General features: G+C 33.2%; 2 protein-coding genes across 2 annotated transcripts; one reads left to right on the top strand and one right to left on the bottom strand.

Moving 5' to 3' along the window:
• The first annotated feature begins 7,611 nt into the window (after positions 1 to 7,611).
• Positions 7,612 to 16,895, top strand: LOC108488339 (1-phosphatidylinositol-3-phosphate 5-kinase FAB1B-like). The gene is made up of 11 exons (XM_017792622.2): positions 7,612 to 9,466; positions 9,786 to 10,508; positions 10,737 to 10,890; positions 11,024 to 11,368; positions 11,489 to 12,346; positions 12,429 to 12,760; positions 13,153 to 13,276; positions 13,360 to 13,530; positions 13,852 to 15,348; positions 15,902 to 16,165; positions 16,297 to 16,895. The coding sequence occupies exons 1-11, from the start codon at positions 8,853 to 8,855 to the stop codon at positions 16,621 to 16,623; spliced, it is 5,409 nt and encodes a 1,802-aa protein (XP_017648111.1). The 5' UTR covers positions 7,612 to 8,852; the 3' UTR covers positions 16,624 to 16,895.
• Positions 16,896 to 16,911: 16 nt separating this feature from the next.
• On the bottom strand, positions 16,912 to 17,930 carry LOC108488970 (uncharacterized). Its single transcript, XM_017793221.2, has 3 exons — positions 17,510 to 17,930; positions 17,271 to 17,386; positions 16,912 to 17,182 (listed from the first exon to the last, which is right to left on the bottom strand). The coding sequence occupies exons 1-3, from the start codon at positions 17,672 to 17,674 to the stop codon at positions 17,068 to 17,070; spliced, it is 396 nt and encodes a 131-aa protein (XP_017648710.1). The 5' UTR covers positions 17,675 to 17,930; the 3' UTR covers positions 16,912 to 17,067.
• Between the last annotated feature and the right edge of the window lie 997 nt (positions 17,931 to 18,927).

Raw genomic sequence — 18,927 nt, 5'->3', positions numbered from 1 at the left:
AATTACTAGTACTCTTTGTTCGATAGGTGCGCTTGCCTTAGTCAAATTTTTAGTTAGTTTAGTGACCATCACATATCTCTTTGTTTTATGTATGAAGTGGTTTGGTCACAACATTCATTCAACAATTCAATCTGGTTGATGACATCCTATCCGTTTGAGTCATTCAAGTCATTTTATCTCTCATTTCTTTTTTGTGGTGATCTTATTATTTTTTGGAAAAGTAGATGAATATCAAGCTAGGTTGCTTAAATGGATTTTGGAAGATTTTTTTGATTTTTTCAGTCACAGAGTGAATGCGAGGAAATCTAAATTTTATTTTTCTTTAAAGGAGTTAGTAAAGAGTTAGGGTGACACCTTAGTGAGATTTTGAGTTTTTGCATGGTACAAAACCTTGGTTCATATTTGAGAGTTCCTCCCTTTCATGATAAGGTGACTAATAGCACTCTGAGGTTCGTGGTAGATCGGGTTCGTAATAAATTCCAAAGTCGAGAGGCAAGGAAATTGTCTTTAGTTGGTAGGGCCACCCGAACTCAGTCAGTTTTGTTAACGATACACAGTTACTTTATGCAATCTATGATGATCCTTAATGGTCTCTGTGATAAAATAGAGCATCTAGTTCGTCAATGCATTTGGGGTTCATCGAGAGGGAAAAGGAAGATGATGCTGGTTAGTTGGGAGCCTATTTGTCAGCCACGATCCTGTGGAGGTTTTGGTATTAGGCGTTTAAAAAATCAAAATACATCCTTTTTTATGAAGCTTGGATTTAATATTGTGTCCAACTCCAACACTTTATGGATTTGAGTTCTAAAGTCGAAGTATAGGGTTCAAAATAGATTGCAAGAGTCCTTAACCGGATGATGTTCTCTTTTCTTTGGAGAAGTCTTTCTAAAGTCTAGCCACTTGTCAGGGAAAATCTTTTATGGTCAGTTGGGAATGGAAACTTGATCAATTTCTAGCAGAATCCTTGGATTTCGAATTATGGCCTTTTGGTTATCATATCCCTATACATCCAAATATGGAAAGGGAGTGCATGCTTTGTGAAATGGTTACGGAGGAAAGCTCTTGGAATCTTGTTCTATTTCGATTATGGGTGTCAGAAGATGTGATTAAGTGTGTAATGAGCATTCCTTCACCCCATCCAGAAGCAGGTTCGAATAGAATCATTTGGGTTTGGTCTTCAAATAGATCATTTTCCTTAGAGAATGCTTATTAGAAAATTTGAGAAGGGTCATGGAATTCGAAGGATGCCATTTGGCAATTCTCATAGAAGTTTCAACTTTCAAGGTCCTTAGAGGGTTAGATATTTTTTTTGCCTCATTCTCAAACAACGTTTACTTACTAACTCGGAGCGTATGAAGAGAAGGATTGGGTCAGATGGTTCTTATGGTATCTGTGGATGTGCCTTTAAAGAAATCTTACGTTATTGTCATGCAATTAAGGAAATATGGACTCGGATGATACTAGCAGACAAGTTTAATACTTTTTTTCTTTGGGGGTTTGCATGAGTGGTTAGCAGCCGACTTACAGAATAAACTTAGAATGCAATTGGAAGGGGTGGATTGGGAATGTTTCTTTGGAATGGTTGCCTGGCGCATATGGAAGAACAATAGCTTATTTGTTTTTCAGGGAATAACATGGAGTGCCGAAGAATTGGTTAAAGTTTCATACAGTTGGGCTAAATAATATACTTTATACCATAAGGTAAATATATCTAAATGGTAAGTTTCAAACTCACTTTCACCTTTATCCAAGAATTGGATTCAATTAAACATTGATGGTGCAATAAAAGAGGATTCCGGGTTTGTCAAGATTGGGGGGTTTTACGAGACAAGTATGGGAGTTGGATTATTGGCTATAATCGATTTTTAGGAATATTTTCTATCTTAGATATGGAATTATGGGGTATTTGGAATGTTTTGAAAATTGCACTCGATAAAGGATTCAACAAATTGATAATTTTATTAGACAGTCAAAATGTGGTACAAACTGTACAGAACAATTCTACAAAAGGTTTGAATTCTACTTTGGTTAGAAGAATCCAACTGTTATTGCCTAAAATGGTGTATTAGTTGATTTATTATGTCTCTAGAAAATCCAACAAAGAGGCTGATAAGCTAGTTAAAATGACTATTAGTAATAACGTTGGCCTTCAATTTTTTGAAATGCCTCCAAAGGAATTTTGGGTATATCTCTAAATAGTTCATTGTAATGTTTTTTCTTTCATCGACAAAAAAGACGTTTAATATTTTTTAAACCTAAAAAATAAAATTGATAAAAGAACTGAAAAATTGAAGAATAATAATATTTTAAAAATTGAAAGAACCGAACTGAAAAATTCATGAAACTTCAATTGGATTGAAAACTCAACCACAATTAAAGAAAATCCCTTCTTTTAATGAAAATCCAATTAAAAACATATTAAATCAATCTTTCAATCTAATCCAAGTAAACAATAATAAAACCCAGCAAGAATCAAAGAAAATCCAATGAAGAACCTAATAAATTTATGAAAATTAATAATAAAACTTCCAAATCGAGCAACAACCCAAGAAAATCTTAACTTCCATTGAAGGGGTTAAGATAGAATTGGTTAAGATAGAATTTAATAATGAATTCATAAAATTTATAATGACATGTAATATTTTCTTATTTAATATTATATTATTAATTATCGATCGTGACTTATTAAGTTATATTTTTATTGATGAATTATAAGAGAAAGATAAAACCTAAATAGCAACACTATTAGTATAACTCGAACCCAAATCATACTTATGGCGATGAATACTTTGATTAATTATTTAAAATTTAAAATTTGCCACTCGATTCAATTCTTATGTTGGAAAACATAAACTATGGGAAATTTCCAATGTTTTTTTTTTCTAGCAAGGTTTTGGTTAGAAGTGCCTAGGATGGGGCCGGGTTGGGCCATGCAAATTATCTATATGAATTTTTTAAGTTCACGTCTGCTCCGACTTAAAAAATGAGTTTATTTTTTTATTTAAGTATGACCTAATTTAAAAAAGATAAATTCGGCTCGATTTGACCCGTCCAAATTTAATTTTCTAAGATTAGTTTTATTTAGTTGGATATTTTTTTAGGTTTTGGATAATGGGCTTAGTTGTTATTATATTAATGATTGAAAATAATTATAAATATATATAATTGTTATTCAACATATATAATTAATTTGATATTTTTATAACATAATATATTCGGTTAGAAACAAAAATTATCTTGTTCAAGGTCTGACTCATATAAAAAACGGGCCTTAAATTTTACCCAACCTATTTTTCGAGTCTCATACTTTATTTAAACCCTTCCATTTTTGAGATAGTCTTTAAATTTAGATGAGTGACCTGACCCATAAGTAAATTTATTTTTATATAATATGTCAAAGCTAATTAATTCACTTTTTAAATATCACTCCTATGTTAAACTTAATGTGTGGGTAAACGAAATATTAATAATTATTAATAAAATAATAAAAATTTAAAAACTTTATTTTATTGTATAGACAAGCGTGAGGCTTAAGGTCTTGCTTATTTTTCCATCTTATTTAAAAAGAAAAATTCAATTACCTAGATAATTCTATTAATATATTATTTTTGTTATATCAATTTTATTTGTTTATTTTTAATCAAATTAACTCATAGTACCAACTCGATTAAGCATTTTATTTATAGTATATAAATGATATATAAATGATATGTAGATATAAATTGGGCGAGACATTAACTCTCGTAGTTCCAACTTGATAAGTAGTTTACTTTTATAGTATATAGATGATTTTTTTTAATAGATTACAATAATAAGATAAAATCTAAACAACCAACACGATCAATGCGACTTGAGCCCAGGCTAGACAGTAGTGAACATCATTAACTATTAGGCCATCACATAAGGTTCAATATATAGATAATATCTAGATATGAAGTGGGTAGAATATAAAATATGCATTTGTTTGAAAAATATCTACTAAAAATTAATCAATTTCCCGTCATCTTTGATGGTAATAGTTCCTTAATTAATTTTCAATTAAGAATGGGATTAATAAGAAAATATTCAAATTTCTATGTTTGAAAAAGAAGTTAGACTTACCTGATTAAATTTTGTAATAAAAAAAAAGAATCTTCTGGAAAAGAAAAGAAAAAGAAAGAAACGACACATATATGATTTATATTTTATTTTGGCAACATTGAATTATTAATTTCCACATCAATTCTTGATTTAATAATGTTTTTCAATCTATATGGCTAGCAAGTATATGCTTAAAGAAATACAAATATGATGACTTTTTTTAAATAAGATAGCATTATTTATCAAAGCTTTTAGTTAACATTAGGTATTAAATTATGGGTAAATTTTTGTTTTTGTCAGTTAACTAGAACAAGTTGCAATTTGATTATTGAATTATTCAAAAGTTTTTATTTAAGTCACCGGGCTTTTAAAATCGATGTTATATGGTTTTATCTATTCACACTATCTGCACCAATTGAAAGCTCTTTTTTCTCCTCTTCTATAGTTCAATTTCTTTTCATGGGACAATTTTGGACATTAAAAATCTGCGAATCAAATTTTCAACAACTTTTTTCTCCGATCTCCAACACTAACAGTCAAATAGACTTGGACCTAACGTATGTTCTTCTAGTCGTTGATGGGTACTAATTCACTATATCAATCATCGAATCATTGCTTGGAGCTCGTTGGCGGAACCTAAAAAAAAAAAGAACTTAACAACTCAATGACTTAAATAATTTTTTTTAAATAGTTCAATGATTTAAATAAAAATTTTCAAATAGTTGAGTGATCAAATTATAACTTTTTTTAATTAAGTGATCAAAACGAAAAGTTGCTGATAGTTTGATAACTAATGTGTAATTTACCCTTAACATTAATAGTGTTGTTAGAAATTATAAGATGAATTAAAATGTTCAAAAATATTCATCAAATAAATAAATAAACTATTGGTTGTATATATTAAATTTATAATATTAGTTTTTGTTTAAATTTTAATGAATTTCTTCAAAATATCATTAATATATTGAAAAAGTAACTAACTACAAAATATTTTTCACAATATTCAACTAATTTAGAATAAGTTACATTAATATTATTTAAATTTAAAAATAATGCAAAATTCATCATAGTTTGAATATTGATATTAATATATTATGATTTAAATAATATTATTAATAATTTCTTACAAGTTATTTATTTTATATATATAGTTAAATTAAATTGTTTTAATGTTAAAATTGTTAAAATTTAATTTTTTATAAATTTATATTTATATTTATTTTAATTTAATTAATTAATGCAATTAACTCTTATTATATTTGGAAAATATAAATTTAATTTGATAAAGGTTATTAATATGTGTATTTTTTTTAAATTATGTTTTAAGTTTAACAATTCAGTATTAATTAATTTTAACATCATAACATTAAAAGTTGATTTAATTAAGTAAAATCTTAAAAAAGATAATTTATTTAAAATCTATTTTATATTTAACATATAAAAATTATAAAGAAAAAAATTAAGCAAAAGGCATGGAATAACTTAAAAATTAAAAGATAAGAAGTAGAGGTGTTTATGGGTTGAGTTCGGGCCATGCCTAAATATGATATTAATAAATTTTATACTTACATAAGCTCGGTCTGACTTGAAATATGGGCTTAAAAATAAATCCAACCCCACTCATATTTGTAAATGGTCAATTCAACCCATATTATTTTTTAAAATTTAATTTAATTTAACATTTAATAATTTTATATATAGTCATCTTAAATTTTTAATGTTTAAATTATAGTAGTATTATATATTACTAAAGATGTAATTTTTACATGTTAAAAATTACATAACATAAATTATTACAAAGTTTATAAAGAAAAGGAGTCGAGATCAAGTTTGAACGGGCTTAATTTTTTTTACCCAAACTCATTTTTTAGGTTTATGATTTTGTTCAAATCCTTCAAAACTTTTTTTATTAGTTATTTTTCATAGTTATTTTAATTTGATTATCTCAGCATGTAATTTAATATTGATATGTACATTTTATAATTTAAAATGTATATTTTTTCTAAAAAAATATTGGGAAAACCAAACCAGTAGGTGGTCCAGTACAATGGTGGAGTGTATGAGTGTCAAAGAAACCGCAAACGCGGTTTTGGTCTTCGTGGGTGAGAGCCACAGCTAATTGATTGACCTTTCAATGTCCGTTCCGTTCCTATCGCAAAATGCAAAGTTGTCTTTAAATGATAATAATAATTAAAATACAAGGGTTAATTTCACCAAAGGCCCTCAAACTATTATCACCTATTCTCAAACTTCAAAACATTTTAATTGAGTTTTTAAAGTATCAGTATTGTATTAATCACATCCTTCTATTAGCCTAGTTAGTAGCATGAGTGTTAAATGCGTACTCAAATTTAATGTGAAATATATTTAAATTACGTGGATGAAATTTTAAATTTATATGAACATATTGCATCGATAACTTTGATTTGAAGTGTTTAAAAAAAAGAAATATCTCTCCTCAATTTTATTGTCACTATCTTTTTTCTTACATGTCAAATCCAAAACTATTTATATGGTAAGTAAAGTGTCTACAATTAAATTAATTAACAAATTGGCCCCTAAATGTATTCCTATTTCAATTTTCAATTTGACATTTTGTAATCAAAAGTGATATGTAAACTATGAAGGTTGTCTCAATTTACCAAAAAAACAATACCACCAATAAAAATATAACACGTGACACATTTTTATTGGCCCTCGTGCACTTTTGAGGAAAAATTAGGATAAAATGTCAATTTAATCACCATTTCCTAAAAATATTTCTTTAAATTGAATATAATTTACGAACGATTTACTAATAAAGCCTTTATAATTTAATTTACACATTTTAAATATGCTCAAATCAGTTTCAATTGGTATTTAATAAGGTAATCAATACCGTACTAATGCATATACTGTTTTTAATCTTGGTATTGATACATATTTATTAATGTGTTTTGATGTATCATTTTGAGATCATCGATGTTTAAATATTTTTCATATATATATTTATAGTTTAATTTTAATTTCTCAATTAATTTTATAGTATATATGCATACAAGTATATCTCAATTACATCAATATAAATACATTTATATGAAAATATAAGTTTTAAAATTATTATTTAAGTAATTTTAAAAATAAAGTTAGTTTAAAACATCAAAATTTGTTCTTATCAATATGGTTGGTACGCATAAGTGCAAGTCGATATTGATTAAAATGAGTCAAATCACCTTAAAATGATTAAAACACATTAAAATTTGATTAAAATAGAACTTAGATCATTTGGTACTAGTTTAGGACCAAAAAGATATGTGCTGATTGGTACGGTGCCGACTATAATGGTATTTAAAAACTGTATTCATAGAATGATTTGATTGATAAAATAATTATATTTTAAAGACTTAATTAAAATAATTTTGAAGTATAGAGAACAATTTAAAATTTGAATAATAATTTGAGGATGTTTAATCCGATTAACCCAAAATAAAAAAGTCAATGCTTCGGACATAAGTTGAATATCTCGGTCCCTTCTTACAAACTCTTGAAGCCCAATTTTGAATTTTGTCCTTACACAACAAAATAAAAAATAAAAAAAAAAGTAAAAAATGCTTAAAATTCAGATTTGCTACATTATAGTCTACAGTTCGTATCATGTACCCACGTTAAAGAGTGTCGCTTTTTCCGCCAAAATAATATGCATCAGCATGTTAAAAAAAAATTCGAAAATTTTTTTTGAAAAGATATTTTTGACTCAATTTTGTACGTTGTGGGATTAGATATAAACATACCCAGATATTTTTTTGGTGTATAGATACAATTCAAGGCTTTCTTTCAGGTGTTCTTTTTATACAAATTTGTTTAATATTTTAACAAAAGGGGTTCTGGTTTTCTGATATCGAGAACGAGGTGCTCATGATCAAGAACAAGGACAATAATTTCATCGATTTGTTGGTTTTTTGGTAAAAAATTCTGTTCTGGGTTGGGGGAGCTTTTTTATTATTTTTTTTTTCATTCACCTTTTTACCAACTTTTTAAAAAAAATCATATAACGGTTTGTTTACGTACGTGGCGAGAATCTATCGGTTGGCTGTTTCATTCTTTGAAGAGGTTGACATTGATTGACAACGTTCTGATTGGCGGTTCGAGGTAAAGGTGGTTTTTTTAATCATAATAACACCTGAGGCGCGTATGATTTTGTTGGTTTTATTGTGTGTTGGGGAAGGAAAAAGATTGATTTTGTTGATATTTATTTATTTATTGTTTTTGGCTGCTATGAGGAAATGATAATTATATTTGCTGATATTTGGGTGGATAATGAGATTTGTTTTAATTTACGCGTGGGAGTGATTGATTGACAGATAGCTATGAGTTGTTTCATCAGAAAGGGTGTTCTTTGATCTTATTTATAGTCTCTGAGGATCAGTTTGTTGGCCCTTTGTAAGGTTTCCTTCATTGCAGTTCTTGTGAATTTTGCTCTACTAGTTTTTGGCTCTGGAATCTGTAGATTGCAGAATTTTAAGGTACGTTCATGGAAATTATGAACTTTAGTTTATTTGAGCATTGATTTGGATTAGTCATTTGCTCTGAGGAGGAGAAGTGAGAGTTACTTTGATAGGTGGATTGGAGGACATAATAGTTCGCTATCTGTTCGTAGAAATTCTGAAATTGTATTGTTGCTGTTGGTGAAAGTTTTTGTCTTTTGGGTGAATTGCGCGGTACATGGTTTATGGTTCGATATGAGTGTCGAATTAAGATAGCATCATGAGTAGGGGCAGTAGGATTGTTTACAGATGGATCCGCCTAATAAGAGATTTTCCGAGATAGTTGGTTTAGTAAAGTCATGGCTCCCTTGGCGAACAGAGCCTGATGTATCGAGGGATTTTTGGATGCCTGATCATAGCTGTAGGATGTGCTATGAATGCGATTCTCCGTTCACATTATTCAACCGAAGACACCATTGTAGACTCTGCGGCAGGGTTTTCTGTGCCAAGTGTACAGAGAACTCGGTTCCTGCGCCATCTAATGATCCAAGGATTCCACGAGATGAGCGGGACAAGATTCGGGTTTGTAACTATTGTTTCAAGCAGTGGCATCAGGGCATAACTGCAGTTGATGATGGAGTGATGGTGCCGACTCAGGATGTCAGTTGTTCTCCTTCAGCCACTAGTTTCCTCAGCACTATTTCCAGTGGAACTGCTCACAGTAGTTTTAGTCTTAGCTCTCTACCATATCCTGCTGGATCATATCAACGATTTCAACCGAGGTCTATTCTTGTTGCCCATCAACTGTCTGCAATTAATAAAAACATTGATAGGCCCATAAAGATAGCACCAAAGAGGAGCAATGATCTGACAACTGATGCAGAAGATGCATCTTCAAGCCAATTTGAGTTTTCATTTCACAGGTGAGATCAAAATGTCTTACAGTCTTGATCGCATTTTCCTAATTTTTTTTTTGGTTTCGTCTATCACTCTAGCATAACTTGAAGTTGGACACCTAAGTATGGATGTACTTTTGCAGCTTTACCCGTGTGTTTTTCCCCCCATTTTTTATTGTTGCTCTCTACCGAATAGGTTTCTTAGAAACAGAAACTGAAAAGGGAAAGGAAGAACTAGTAGTAGTCATTAAGAAGACCTAGTGGAAGAGTTGGAGACAGAAGGAGGTCTTAATGTTTTTTCTGTTTCCTGTTACTTACTTGTTGCTTGCTTTTCTTGTGGCATCAGGAGCGATGATGAGGATGACGAGTTCAGCTTTTATATGTCTGATTGTGACACGAAGCATCTCTCTCTAGAAAGCGGCTATCATACTCCTTTTGAATTTGAGGATATGAGCAATGATGACGGGTCATTTAAATTTCATCCCAATAAAGAAAATATTGAGTTCAAAAGTGTAAGCTGTTCTCCAAGAACCCACGCTTTCCCTTCACCAGCTTTAGAACGAATATCACAGCTTGCGAAGAAAGATGAGCGGGAAGCTGATGATGAATGCAAAGCATCATCTTCGGATGGTCCTATAGATTTTGAAGATAATAAACTTCTCTGGCTCCCTCCTGAACCCGAAGATGAAGAAGATGATAAGGAAGCTCCTTTCTTTGATGATGATGATGATGATGGAGATTGTGATGTTACAGGAGAGTGGGGTTTTCTTCGCACAAGCAGCTTTGGAAGTAGGAAGACTCAGTTTAAGGGTAAGTCGAGTGAGGAGCAGAAGAAAGCAATGAAGCATATAGTTGATGGACATTTTAGGGCTTTGGTATCTCAGCTTTTACAGGTTGAGAACCTTCCTGTGGGTGATGAAAATGATAAAGAAGGCTGGTTAGAGATCATCACTGCTCTTTCATGGGAGGCTGCTACGCTTTTAAAGCCAGACAGAAGCAACGGGGGAGGGATGGATCCTGGTGGATATGTTAAAGTGAAATGCATAGCTACTGGACGTCGCAGTGAGAGGTAAATGTTACACAAGACGATATATGTTTTTATATTGACTGATTATGCCATTTGCTCTTTTGAAATGCAAGTTTTTGTAATAGTACATTGTTGACATTAGACTATCAGTTGGACCATTTTTATCACTTTCATTTTATGCATGATACGAACACACCAATTCAGTTTCAACTATGCTATGGTTGTCAATGTCTTCTTTTTCTTTTTCTGATTTTGCTATGGTTCTTATAGCATGATTGTCAAAGGAATAGTTTGCAAGAAGAATGTTGCTCATCGACGAATGGCTACAAAAATGGAGAAACCTCGGTTGTTGATCCTTGGTGGAGCTCTTGAATACCAGCGAGTGTCTAACCTACTTTCAAGTTTTGATACTTTGTTGCAGCAGGTGGTTCATGTTTATATGTTTCTTTCCGTTTAGGATTATTGCCTTTTGTTTCGATGAGCTTTTATGCTTTTCTTTTTCCCCTTATAAATTCTATTTTTGGCTTCCTGTTTATTGCTTTGACATCTTTATCCAGGAAATGGACCATTTGAAGATGGCTGTAGCAAAGATACTGACACAGCAACCCAATATCCTTCTGGTAGAGAAATCAGTTTCTCGATTTGTTCAGGACAACCTTCTTGAAAAGAACATATGCCTTGTTCTCAATGTCAAGAGGTCATTGTTAGAACGCATTGCACGCTGCACAGGTGCTCAAATTATCCCTTCAATTGATCATCTCTCTTCTCAGAAGATGGGTTACTGTGAAAAGTTTCACGTTCAGAGGCTCGTGGAAGATCTTGGTTCTGCTGGACAAGGAGGAAAGAAATTGACCAAGACATTAATGCATTTTGAAGGCTGCCCAAAGCCATTCGGTTGCACTGTAAGTTATCAAAAACTAATAAGAGTAGATGAAATTAAAATTTACACTGGAACTTTTTGGTGATAATATTTCTTTTCACAACAGTGTTGATAACTCTGTGTGTGTGTGCATTTGCTTCAGATATTACTTAGGGGAGCAAATGGAGATGAATTGAAGAAAGTCAAGCATGTGGTCCAATATGGAATTTTTGCAGCTTATCACTTGGCTCTGGAGACATCATTTCTTGCTGATGAAGGAGCCTCTCTGCCGGAGTTGCCTTTGACCGTGGCACATTTGGATACACCATCAAAAGTGGCGAGGTCCATATCAACAGTTCCTGGTTTTGCTTTTCCTGCCAATATAATGTCCCAGGAACAACAAACGGCTAATAGTATTTCCTCTTTAGATCTACCATCATCAAATGCCTTTAGTAACTTTCAGAAGATAAAAAAACCTCCACCATATTATTTACCTAATGGTACAAGCTTGTTCTCTTCAAGCGCACCCCCTTTAGAGTTCACTTCCCTTCCACTATCCACTTCTGGAAAAGATATCTCAGATGCATTTTCCAAGGAAAATGATATGGACACCAAAGAATCTTCAATGATGGAAGCTTTTGTGGAGAAAAGTCATGGTTTCTTGAATAATGATCTCACTTCTAGTAGTATTGTACCATTAGAATCTTCAGGGCTAGTTTTTAGTGCACACATTGACCAAGAGAATCATAACAAAGCAGTTGAAATTCAGTCAGGTGATTCAGAGTCGTCCTCTATGCAACAAGATAGTAATAACCTTAATAATTGTCCTGAGGAGCCAAAAACTTTGGAAGAAGAATTTCCGCCATCTCCCAAAGACAATCAGAGCATTTTGGTTTCTTTATCATCTCGAAGTGTGTGGAAAGGGACTGTCTGTGAAAAACCCCATCTCTTTCGAATAAAATATTATGGCAGTTTTGATAAACCTTTGGGTCGGGTTTTACGGGATGATTTATTGGATCAGGTAAACATTTTTTCCTTGCATTTATATATTGCATTGTACAAACCCCAGCAGTTCTTTGAAACTGAGATTATTAATTTTTCAGAGTTACCGATGCCATTCATGTGACTTGCCTTCGGAAGCACACGTTCATTGTTATAGTCATCAACAAGGAACCCTCACCATATCTGTTAAGAAACTCTCTGACGGTTTCTTATCTGGTGAAAGACTGGGCAAGATCTGGATGTGGCACAGATGCATGCAATGTCCCAGGGCCAATGGCTTACCTCCGACCACTCGGAGAATAGTGATGTCTGATGCTGCTTGGGGTTTATCTTTTGGGAAGTTTTTGGAGCTTAGTTTTTCAAACCATGCAGCTGCAAGTCGGGTTGCAAGCTGTGGCCATTCTTTACATAGAGATTGTCTTCGTTTCTACGGGTAACATCCATTTTCTATATTTGTTTTATAGTTATTAACCAAGTATCATATATGTACAAACAGTTTCCTCGTTAAGAATGTGCTACAACTTCCTTGACCCATGATTATAATTAACCACATTGTGTCATTAATTATTTGTGTATAGTTTGCTTGAATTAAAATCAAGCTTTTTGGCTGTACAAACTCGTTGGTCAATGATATCAATAATAGAATAGTATGAGTGCTCTTGAGAGATTTTTTGAATGTTCTAATGAACTGGTTATGAATTTTATATAATTTATTGAATGACATAAATCATGACTTGCCTTACATAATAGCAGGAATTATAAGTGATTAAAAAAGGAAAACTCATCTATCATATTCCTCTCTACTCACTGTTTAAATATCTGTAGATTTGGGAGAATGGTTGCTTGCTTTCGGTATGCTACAATCAGCGTCCATTCTGTCTACCTTCCACCCTCACAAGTTAGTTTTGACTATGAGAATCAGGAATGGATACAAAAAGAAGCAGATAAGGTGCACGGATATATTTGGTTTTTTGAAGTAGCCGATATAGATCTCTCCGCATGTTAGTAATCTAATCTTATTATTGTAAGCAGGTGGCTGACCGGGCAGAGCATATGTTTTCTGAAGTACTCAATTCCCTAGGTAAAATTACAGAAAAGTTAATTGCCACAGTGGCACCTCATGGTATCGCAAAAATGCCTGAGCTGAGACAACAAACTTCTGAACTTGAAGGAATATTACTAAAGGAGAAAACGGAGTTTCAGGTGAGACTTCCTTAACATGTTCTACATTTTTGCTTTGTGAATTATGCGGACCATGTAATATGAAAAAATATGATTGCTGATGATTCAGGCGATAAAATATCTGTTAGAAAAATGCTATGTACGTATTTTGTGAACTATTCATGTTTAGATATCTGCAACTGTTATTTTGAAAAGTTCATGTCGAATGAAACCTTTAAAAATGGCTAATTCCCTTGCTTCCATTAGTTTGAGTTGAAAGATGACTATAACTGAAAAACAAATGACATATATTCTTTTCTATATTTAGTGTCTGGTTTCTTATTGTTCTTGGACCTGGTTTAGGATTCGTTGCAAAAGGCTTTGAAAAGGGAAGTCAGAAAAGGGCAACCTGTTATTGACATTCTTGAAATTAACCGGTTGAGGCGGCAATTACTTTTCCAATCTTATATGTGGGACCACCGCCTGGTTTTTGCAACCAATTTGGAAAACTACAGCCTTCAGGACAGTGTCAGCGATTCGACTTCAGGACATGAGGACAAATCCCCAACTGGTGATGAAAAGCTCAAAGGCATCGATATGCTGGAACTTGGAAAAAGCAATGAATGCTCTGACCAAAGAGAACTGAATGGCAGCACAAATTGTTCAGACCTGATACATCAAGAACCAAACACAAGTGAAAATTTAAATCCAGTCTCTGAAGACTGTTGTAATCTTTCTGATAGCCATAGCATGTATGACCGACTGGATTGTGAGAAACCTATGGAAAATGTTCGCCGGGCCTTGTCTGAAGGCCAGTTTCCTGTCATAGAAAATTTGTCAGATACCCTTGATGCTGCTTGGACTGGCGATATTCAGCGAGCAGCTATACTACCTATGCAACTTTCGTGTTCTCTTTCTGATTCTGCTGCTTTTGATATTGGTGCTGTAGATGCAGTAACAGAGGGGTTAGATTTGGATGTCCACTCTGAAGAAAAGATTGGGCCAAAAGTTTCTCATTCTCTTTCACCAGCATTGTCCACTAAAGGTTCTGAGAATTTGGAAGACGCTGTAAGCTGGTTAAAAATGCCTTTCTTAAGCTTCTACCGTTCCTTGAACAAAAACCTTTTAGGCAATGCTTCTAAGCTCGATACATTGAGTGAGTATGATCCAATCTATGTTTCTTCGTTTAGAGAGTTGGAAATGCAAGATGGGGCTAGATTGCTTTTGCCAGTGGGCATTAACGACACTGTTATTCCTGTTTATGATGATGAGCCCACAAGTATGATATCATATGCTCTAGCATCACCCGAATATCGTTTCCAGGTAAGTGATGAAGTGGATGGGCCTAAAGAAAGTGGGGATTTAACAGCTTCAGTATCTTTAACGGATTCAGTGATTCAGTCGTTACTTTCTGTTGATGAGATGAACTTAGATCCTCATAGAAGTTTTGGTTCAACCGATAACCAAGCTGGATCTTGCAACTCGAATATGGACCCACTTTCATCTACAAAGTCCTTGCACGTCAGGGTATCTTTTGGAGATGATGGATCATCCGACAAAGTGAAATATACTGTTACATGCTATTATGCGAAGCGATTTGAAGCATTAAGGAGAATGTGTTGCCCATCAGAGCTAGATTTCATAAGGTCTTTGAGTCGTTGTAAGAAGTGGAGCGCACAGGGTGGCAAGAGCAACGTTTTCTTTGCAAAAACCTTGGATGATCGGTTTATCATTAAACAAGTCACGAAGACAGAGTTGGAATCATTTATAAAAATTGCATCTGGATATTTCAAGTACTTGACTGAATCAATTGATTCTCGAAGTCCAACATGCCTGGCAAAGATTCTCGGTATTTATCAGGTGCTTGTTCCTATGCCTTAAGATGCTCTAATGCTACATATCATCATTAATATATAGGATAAGCAAGACAAAGTCCTAAATTTGATCATCAGTTAAAGAAGCTGGAACAGTCCATTCCTGACATTTTCTTTAATATTTGCTCCCATAATATCTTATAAATGCCCCCAATAACTGTAAGCTGATCTCAAATTTACCCTTTTTACCTTCGTACTTAATCTGCTTGTTTTGTTTAATATGTGCCGAGAAAGAAGGTCGTTTTGGATAAATAAACTATAAGCTTACATATTGAGCCTCTCCTGTATATAACCTTGAACCATTAAGAGAAAATAAATAGTTTAGATATGCATAACCATGCAATTCTTCGCTTTGCAAGTTGAACAGATTTGGCTGTCATTACCACCTAGAAGTCTGCTACTGTTAGTAGTCCACTAAGAAGTTAATTGAATGAAACCTTTGGTTTTTCCTTTTTCTTTTTTCACTTTTTTTAAATGGCACATTGCACATATTTTCCGTGATCGTTATTTACTTCTTATTTTTGATTTATGTTTGTAAGGTTACTACAAAGCATCTTAAAGGTGGGAAAGAGGCAAAGATGGTTGTTCTGGTAATGGAGAATATTCTGTTCAGAAGAAATCTCACACGGCAATATGATCTCAAAGGATCTAGATCTCGTTATGTTCCCAGCTCTGGTGGAAGCAACAAGGTTCTGCTAGACCAGAACTTGATTGAATCAATGCGGACTTCCCCGATTTTCGTGAGTAGTAAAGCAAAGCGGTTGTTGGAAAGAGCAATCTGGAATGACACTGCTTTTCTTGCAGTAAGTTTTAGATCTTTGCTTGTGTGCTTGGGCCTCGAGCTCCATCTGCATGACATGCATTTCTAGTTTAGATCACCCAAAAGTGCACAGCATCCCGTTTTTCTCATTTCTTTATCTTTTCGACTATGCAGGCAAGCGATGTGATGGATTACTCGTTACTGGTTGGAGTGGATGAAGAGAACCAAGAGTTAGTTGTCGGAATTATTGATTTCATGAGGCAGTATACCTGGGACAAGCATCTCGAAACTTGGGTGAAAGCTTCAGGCATTCTCGGTGGACCAAAGAATGCATCACCAACCGTAATTTCACCAAAACAATACAAGAAAAGGTTCCGGAAAGCAATGGCAACTTATTTCCTAATGATCCCAGATCAGTGGTCTCCTCCTCCTCCCAGTTCTGACATATCTCTGTCAGATAGAGGCGAAGAGAACGAACAACACGAGACCTCCATTAAGTGATTTCAGGAGCGAAAATCTGGGAGTTTGAACTCTCCCATTCTGTTTTTCTTTGTTAATATGATTGGTTTCCATTTTTTCTATTCTTTTAGAGGGTAATTTTTGTTTTACACAACAAAAGAGAAGTGACATTAAAAATTTTTGCTAGGCTTTTCAAAGCCATGGGAATTTCTGTCAGAGGTCAAATATTTAATGACCCCTGAATGAAATTTTTTTGTAGAAAATATTTATTCTTGTATTTAGCTTATATATAATACATTAGACTCTTTTGTGAATCTTGGTATACAATAATTGATTGAAAAACTAGCCTTTGATTACATTATGTAAAAACAAAGTGATTGATTACAAGGGACTCTTTTTTTTTTTTTCTTACAAGAGTTCTTTTTACAGTCTTTAACAATCATTCCATGAAATCTGGTAAGAACCAGGCTTCCATTGTTAAAATCATTACACTTGGGAATCATCCTTCACAGTGGTAACACCTTCATTAGCACTGCTTAATCCTCCGTCATTAACGATTTGAAGCCATCTATCTTGAAGAAGATCAAGGATCTCTGCATCTCTGTATTTCAGTTCAACAATGACAAAAACTGGTCAGTAACATGAAACATGTCATAACATAGGAAGGTAACTATTACAGGGTTTCTCACCTAAGATGATAAAATGTTCGTTGATGAAACCGAGGGCCTTCATCGTATCCTTCACAAACTATTTCACCATTTTCATCTTCATAACAGATTAATCCCTGAGACTGGTCCTCAAAAACCTGTTTGAACCAAATCAAGCAGACATTCAAACACCGATAAACATGGAAGACAAGGTTTTTGCCAGTTATGTCCTGAAATACTAAACAAAGAAAAGTAAAACAAAAGAAGAGGTAATCGTTGACCTTTTTTTTCTTGGAGAAGGATCTGATCTGAAAAGTGGGTTTTTTGTTGTTAGGAACTTGGTTGTGTTTAAGCATCGCAATCTTGTTAACATGTTTTACAAGTGAAGTAGAAGCTGTAACTGGAACATGAAGAGGAAAGGAGCTTGTTAAAGACATTGATTTCATTTCTCATACTACAGATATAAGGGAAAGGAAGGAGTAATGATGATTAAGACAAAACATGGGGATTAAAGTCTGCAAATAACATAGTTTTAAACAAGCTATTGATTGGTGTGTGATTGCTTATCATATGCTGACAACATGGAACATTATAACTTTGTATTAAAATAAACACAATGAGATGACATCTAAGTTTTTAAATCATTGAGTTGGTTTATATTATAAAGAACTATAATAGTTGTGGTGTTAAATTAGAAGGAGTCAACTAAATATTAGGTTGTGGATATTGCAGGCGACACGTTAAGGCAAAACTGAAATATTTATTGGGATGAATTTCTCCATTATCTGCTTTAACCAGCCAATCACATTTGATCTGAGTGTGCAAAGGCAGGCTGGCTTTTGATTCAATTCCAGATTTCCCATTTTATGGGCTTTTATTGTGGATCTTATGAATCGTACACTGGTCCATGGTCTAAGCTTCTTTTTCCTTGTTTAGCTATCCGTATGGCTTTCACATGGCATAGTTTATATTAAGTCAAATTCCAATGGCAGCAGCTTCAAACACCACGACCACCACAGATTTAGATGTTCGGAGTGGGAGTGAAGTGAGTGACAACACAAAAGGAGAGTTTTGGTTTTGGAAGGTGACTTTGGACAGCAGGTAGGGCAGATCTTTCAGGTTCAGTGGTGGCTGAGCTTTCCTTCAAAGTGGGACGACGGTTTGAAACATCTAAACCTGTGGTGGTGTTTGAAGCTGACATTGGAATTTACTTGTCTCCAAAGTGGGTCAATAAATTTGTCTGTAAATGGGGGTAACATTGCTTTGTCCATAAAAGCCTTGCGTTAGTCTCCGCAGGTGGTTCCTGAATCACATGAAACACACAAATTGCAGTCACCAGAGCCAAACCAGAACCCTTGACGAGAGGTTACGAACTTTACTATTATTATGGACTTAAAGCAGACATGTAAGATAATAAAAAAATTATTTTGCCTAAGTTCAACTTCTGATAGACTTCCATTACATTATTAAAAAATATGAAATTTATTAAATTATAATTTAGTGCGTCTAGATAGAGACATTCAATTAAGAAAACTAAAATGGATAGAATTAAACTAATATATGCCATATTTTATAATTTAGGTAATCTACAAAAATAGTCAGTTTTGTTTGTCTCATATTACATTTTAGTCATTTATGTTTAAAATGTAACGTTTTAATCACTTATATTATCGTTTTGTTACGAAGTGGTCACTTTGTC

The sequence above is a fragment of the Gossypium arboreum genome, chromosome 10, assembly GCF_025698485.1.
Source record: "Gossypium arboreum isolate Shixiya-1 chromosome 10, ASM2569848v2, whole genome shotgun sequence".
Lineage (NCBI taxonomy): Eukaryota > Viridiplantae > Streptophyta > Magnoliopsida > Malvales > Malvaceae > Gossypium > Gossypium arboreum.
This window is presented reverse-complemented; position numbering and strand designations above follow the sequence as displayed.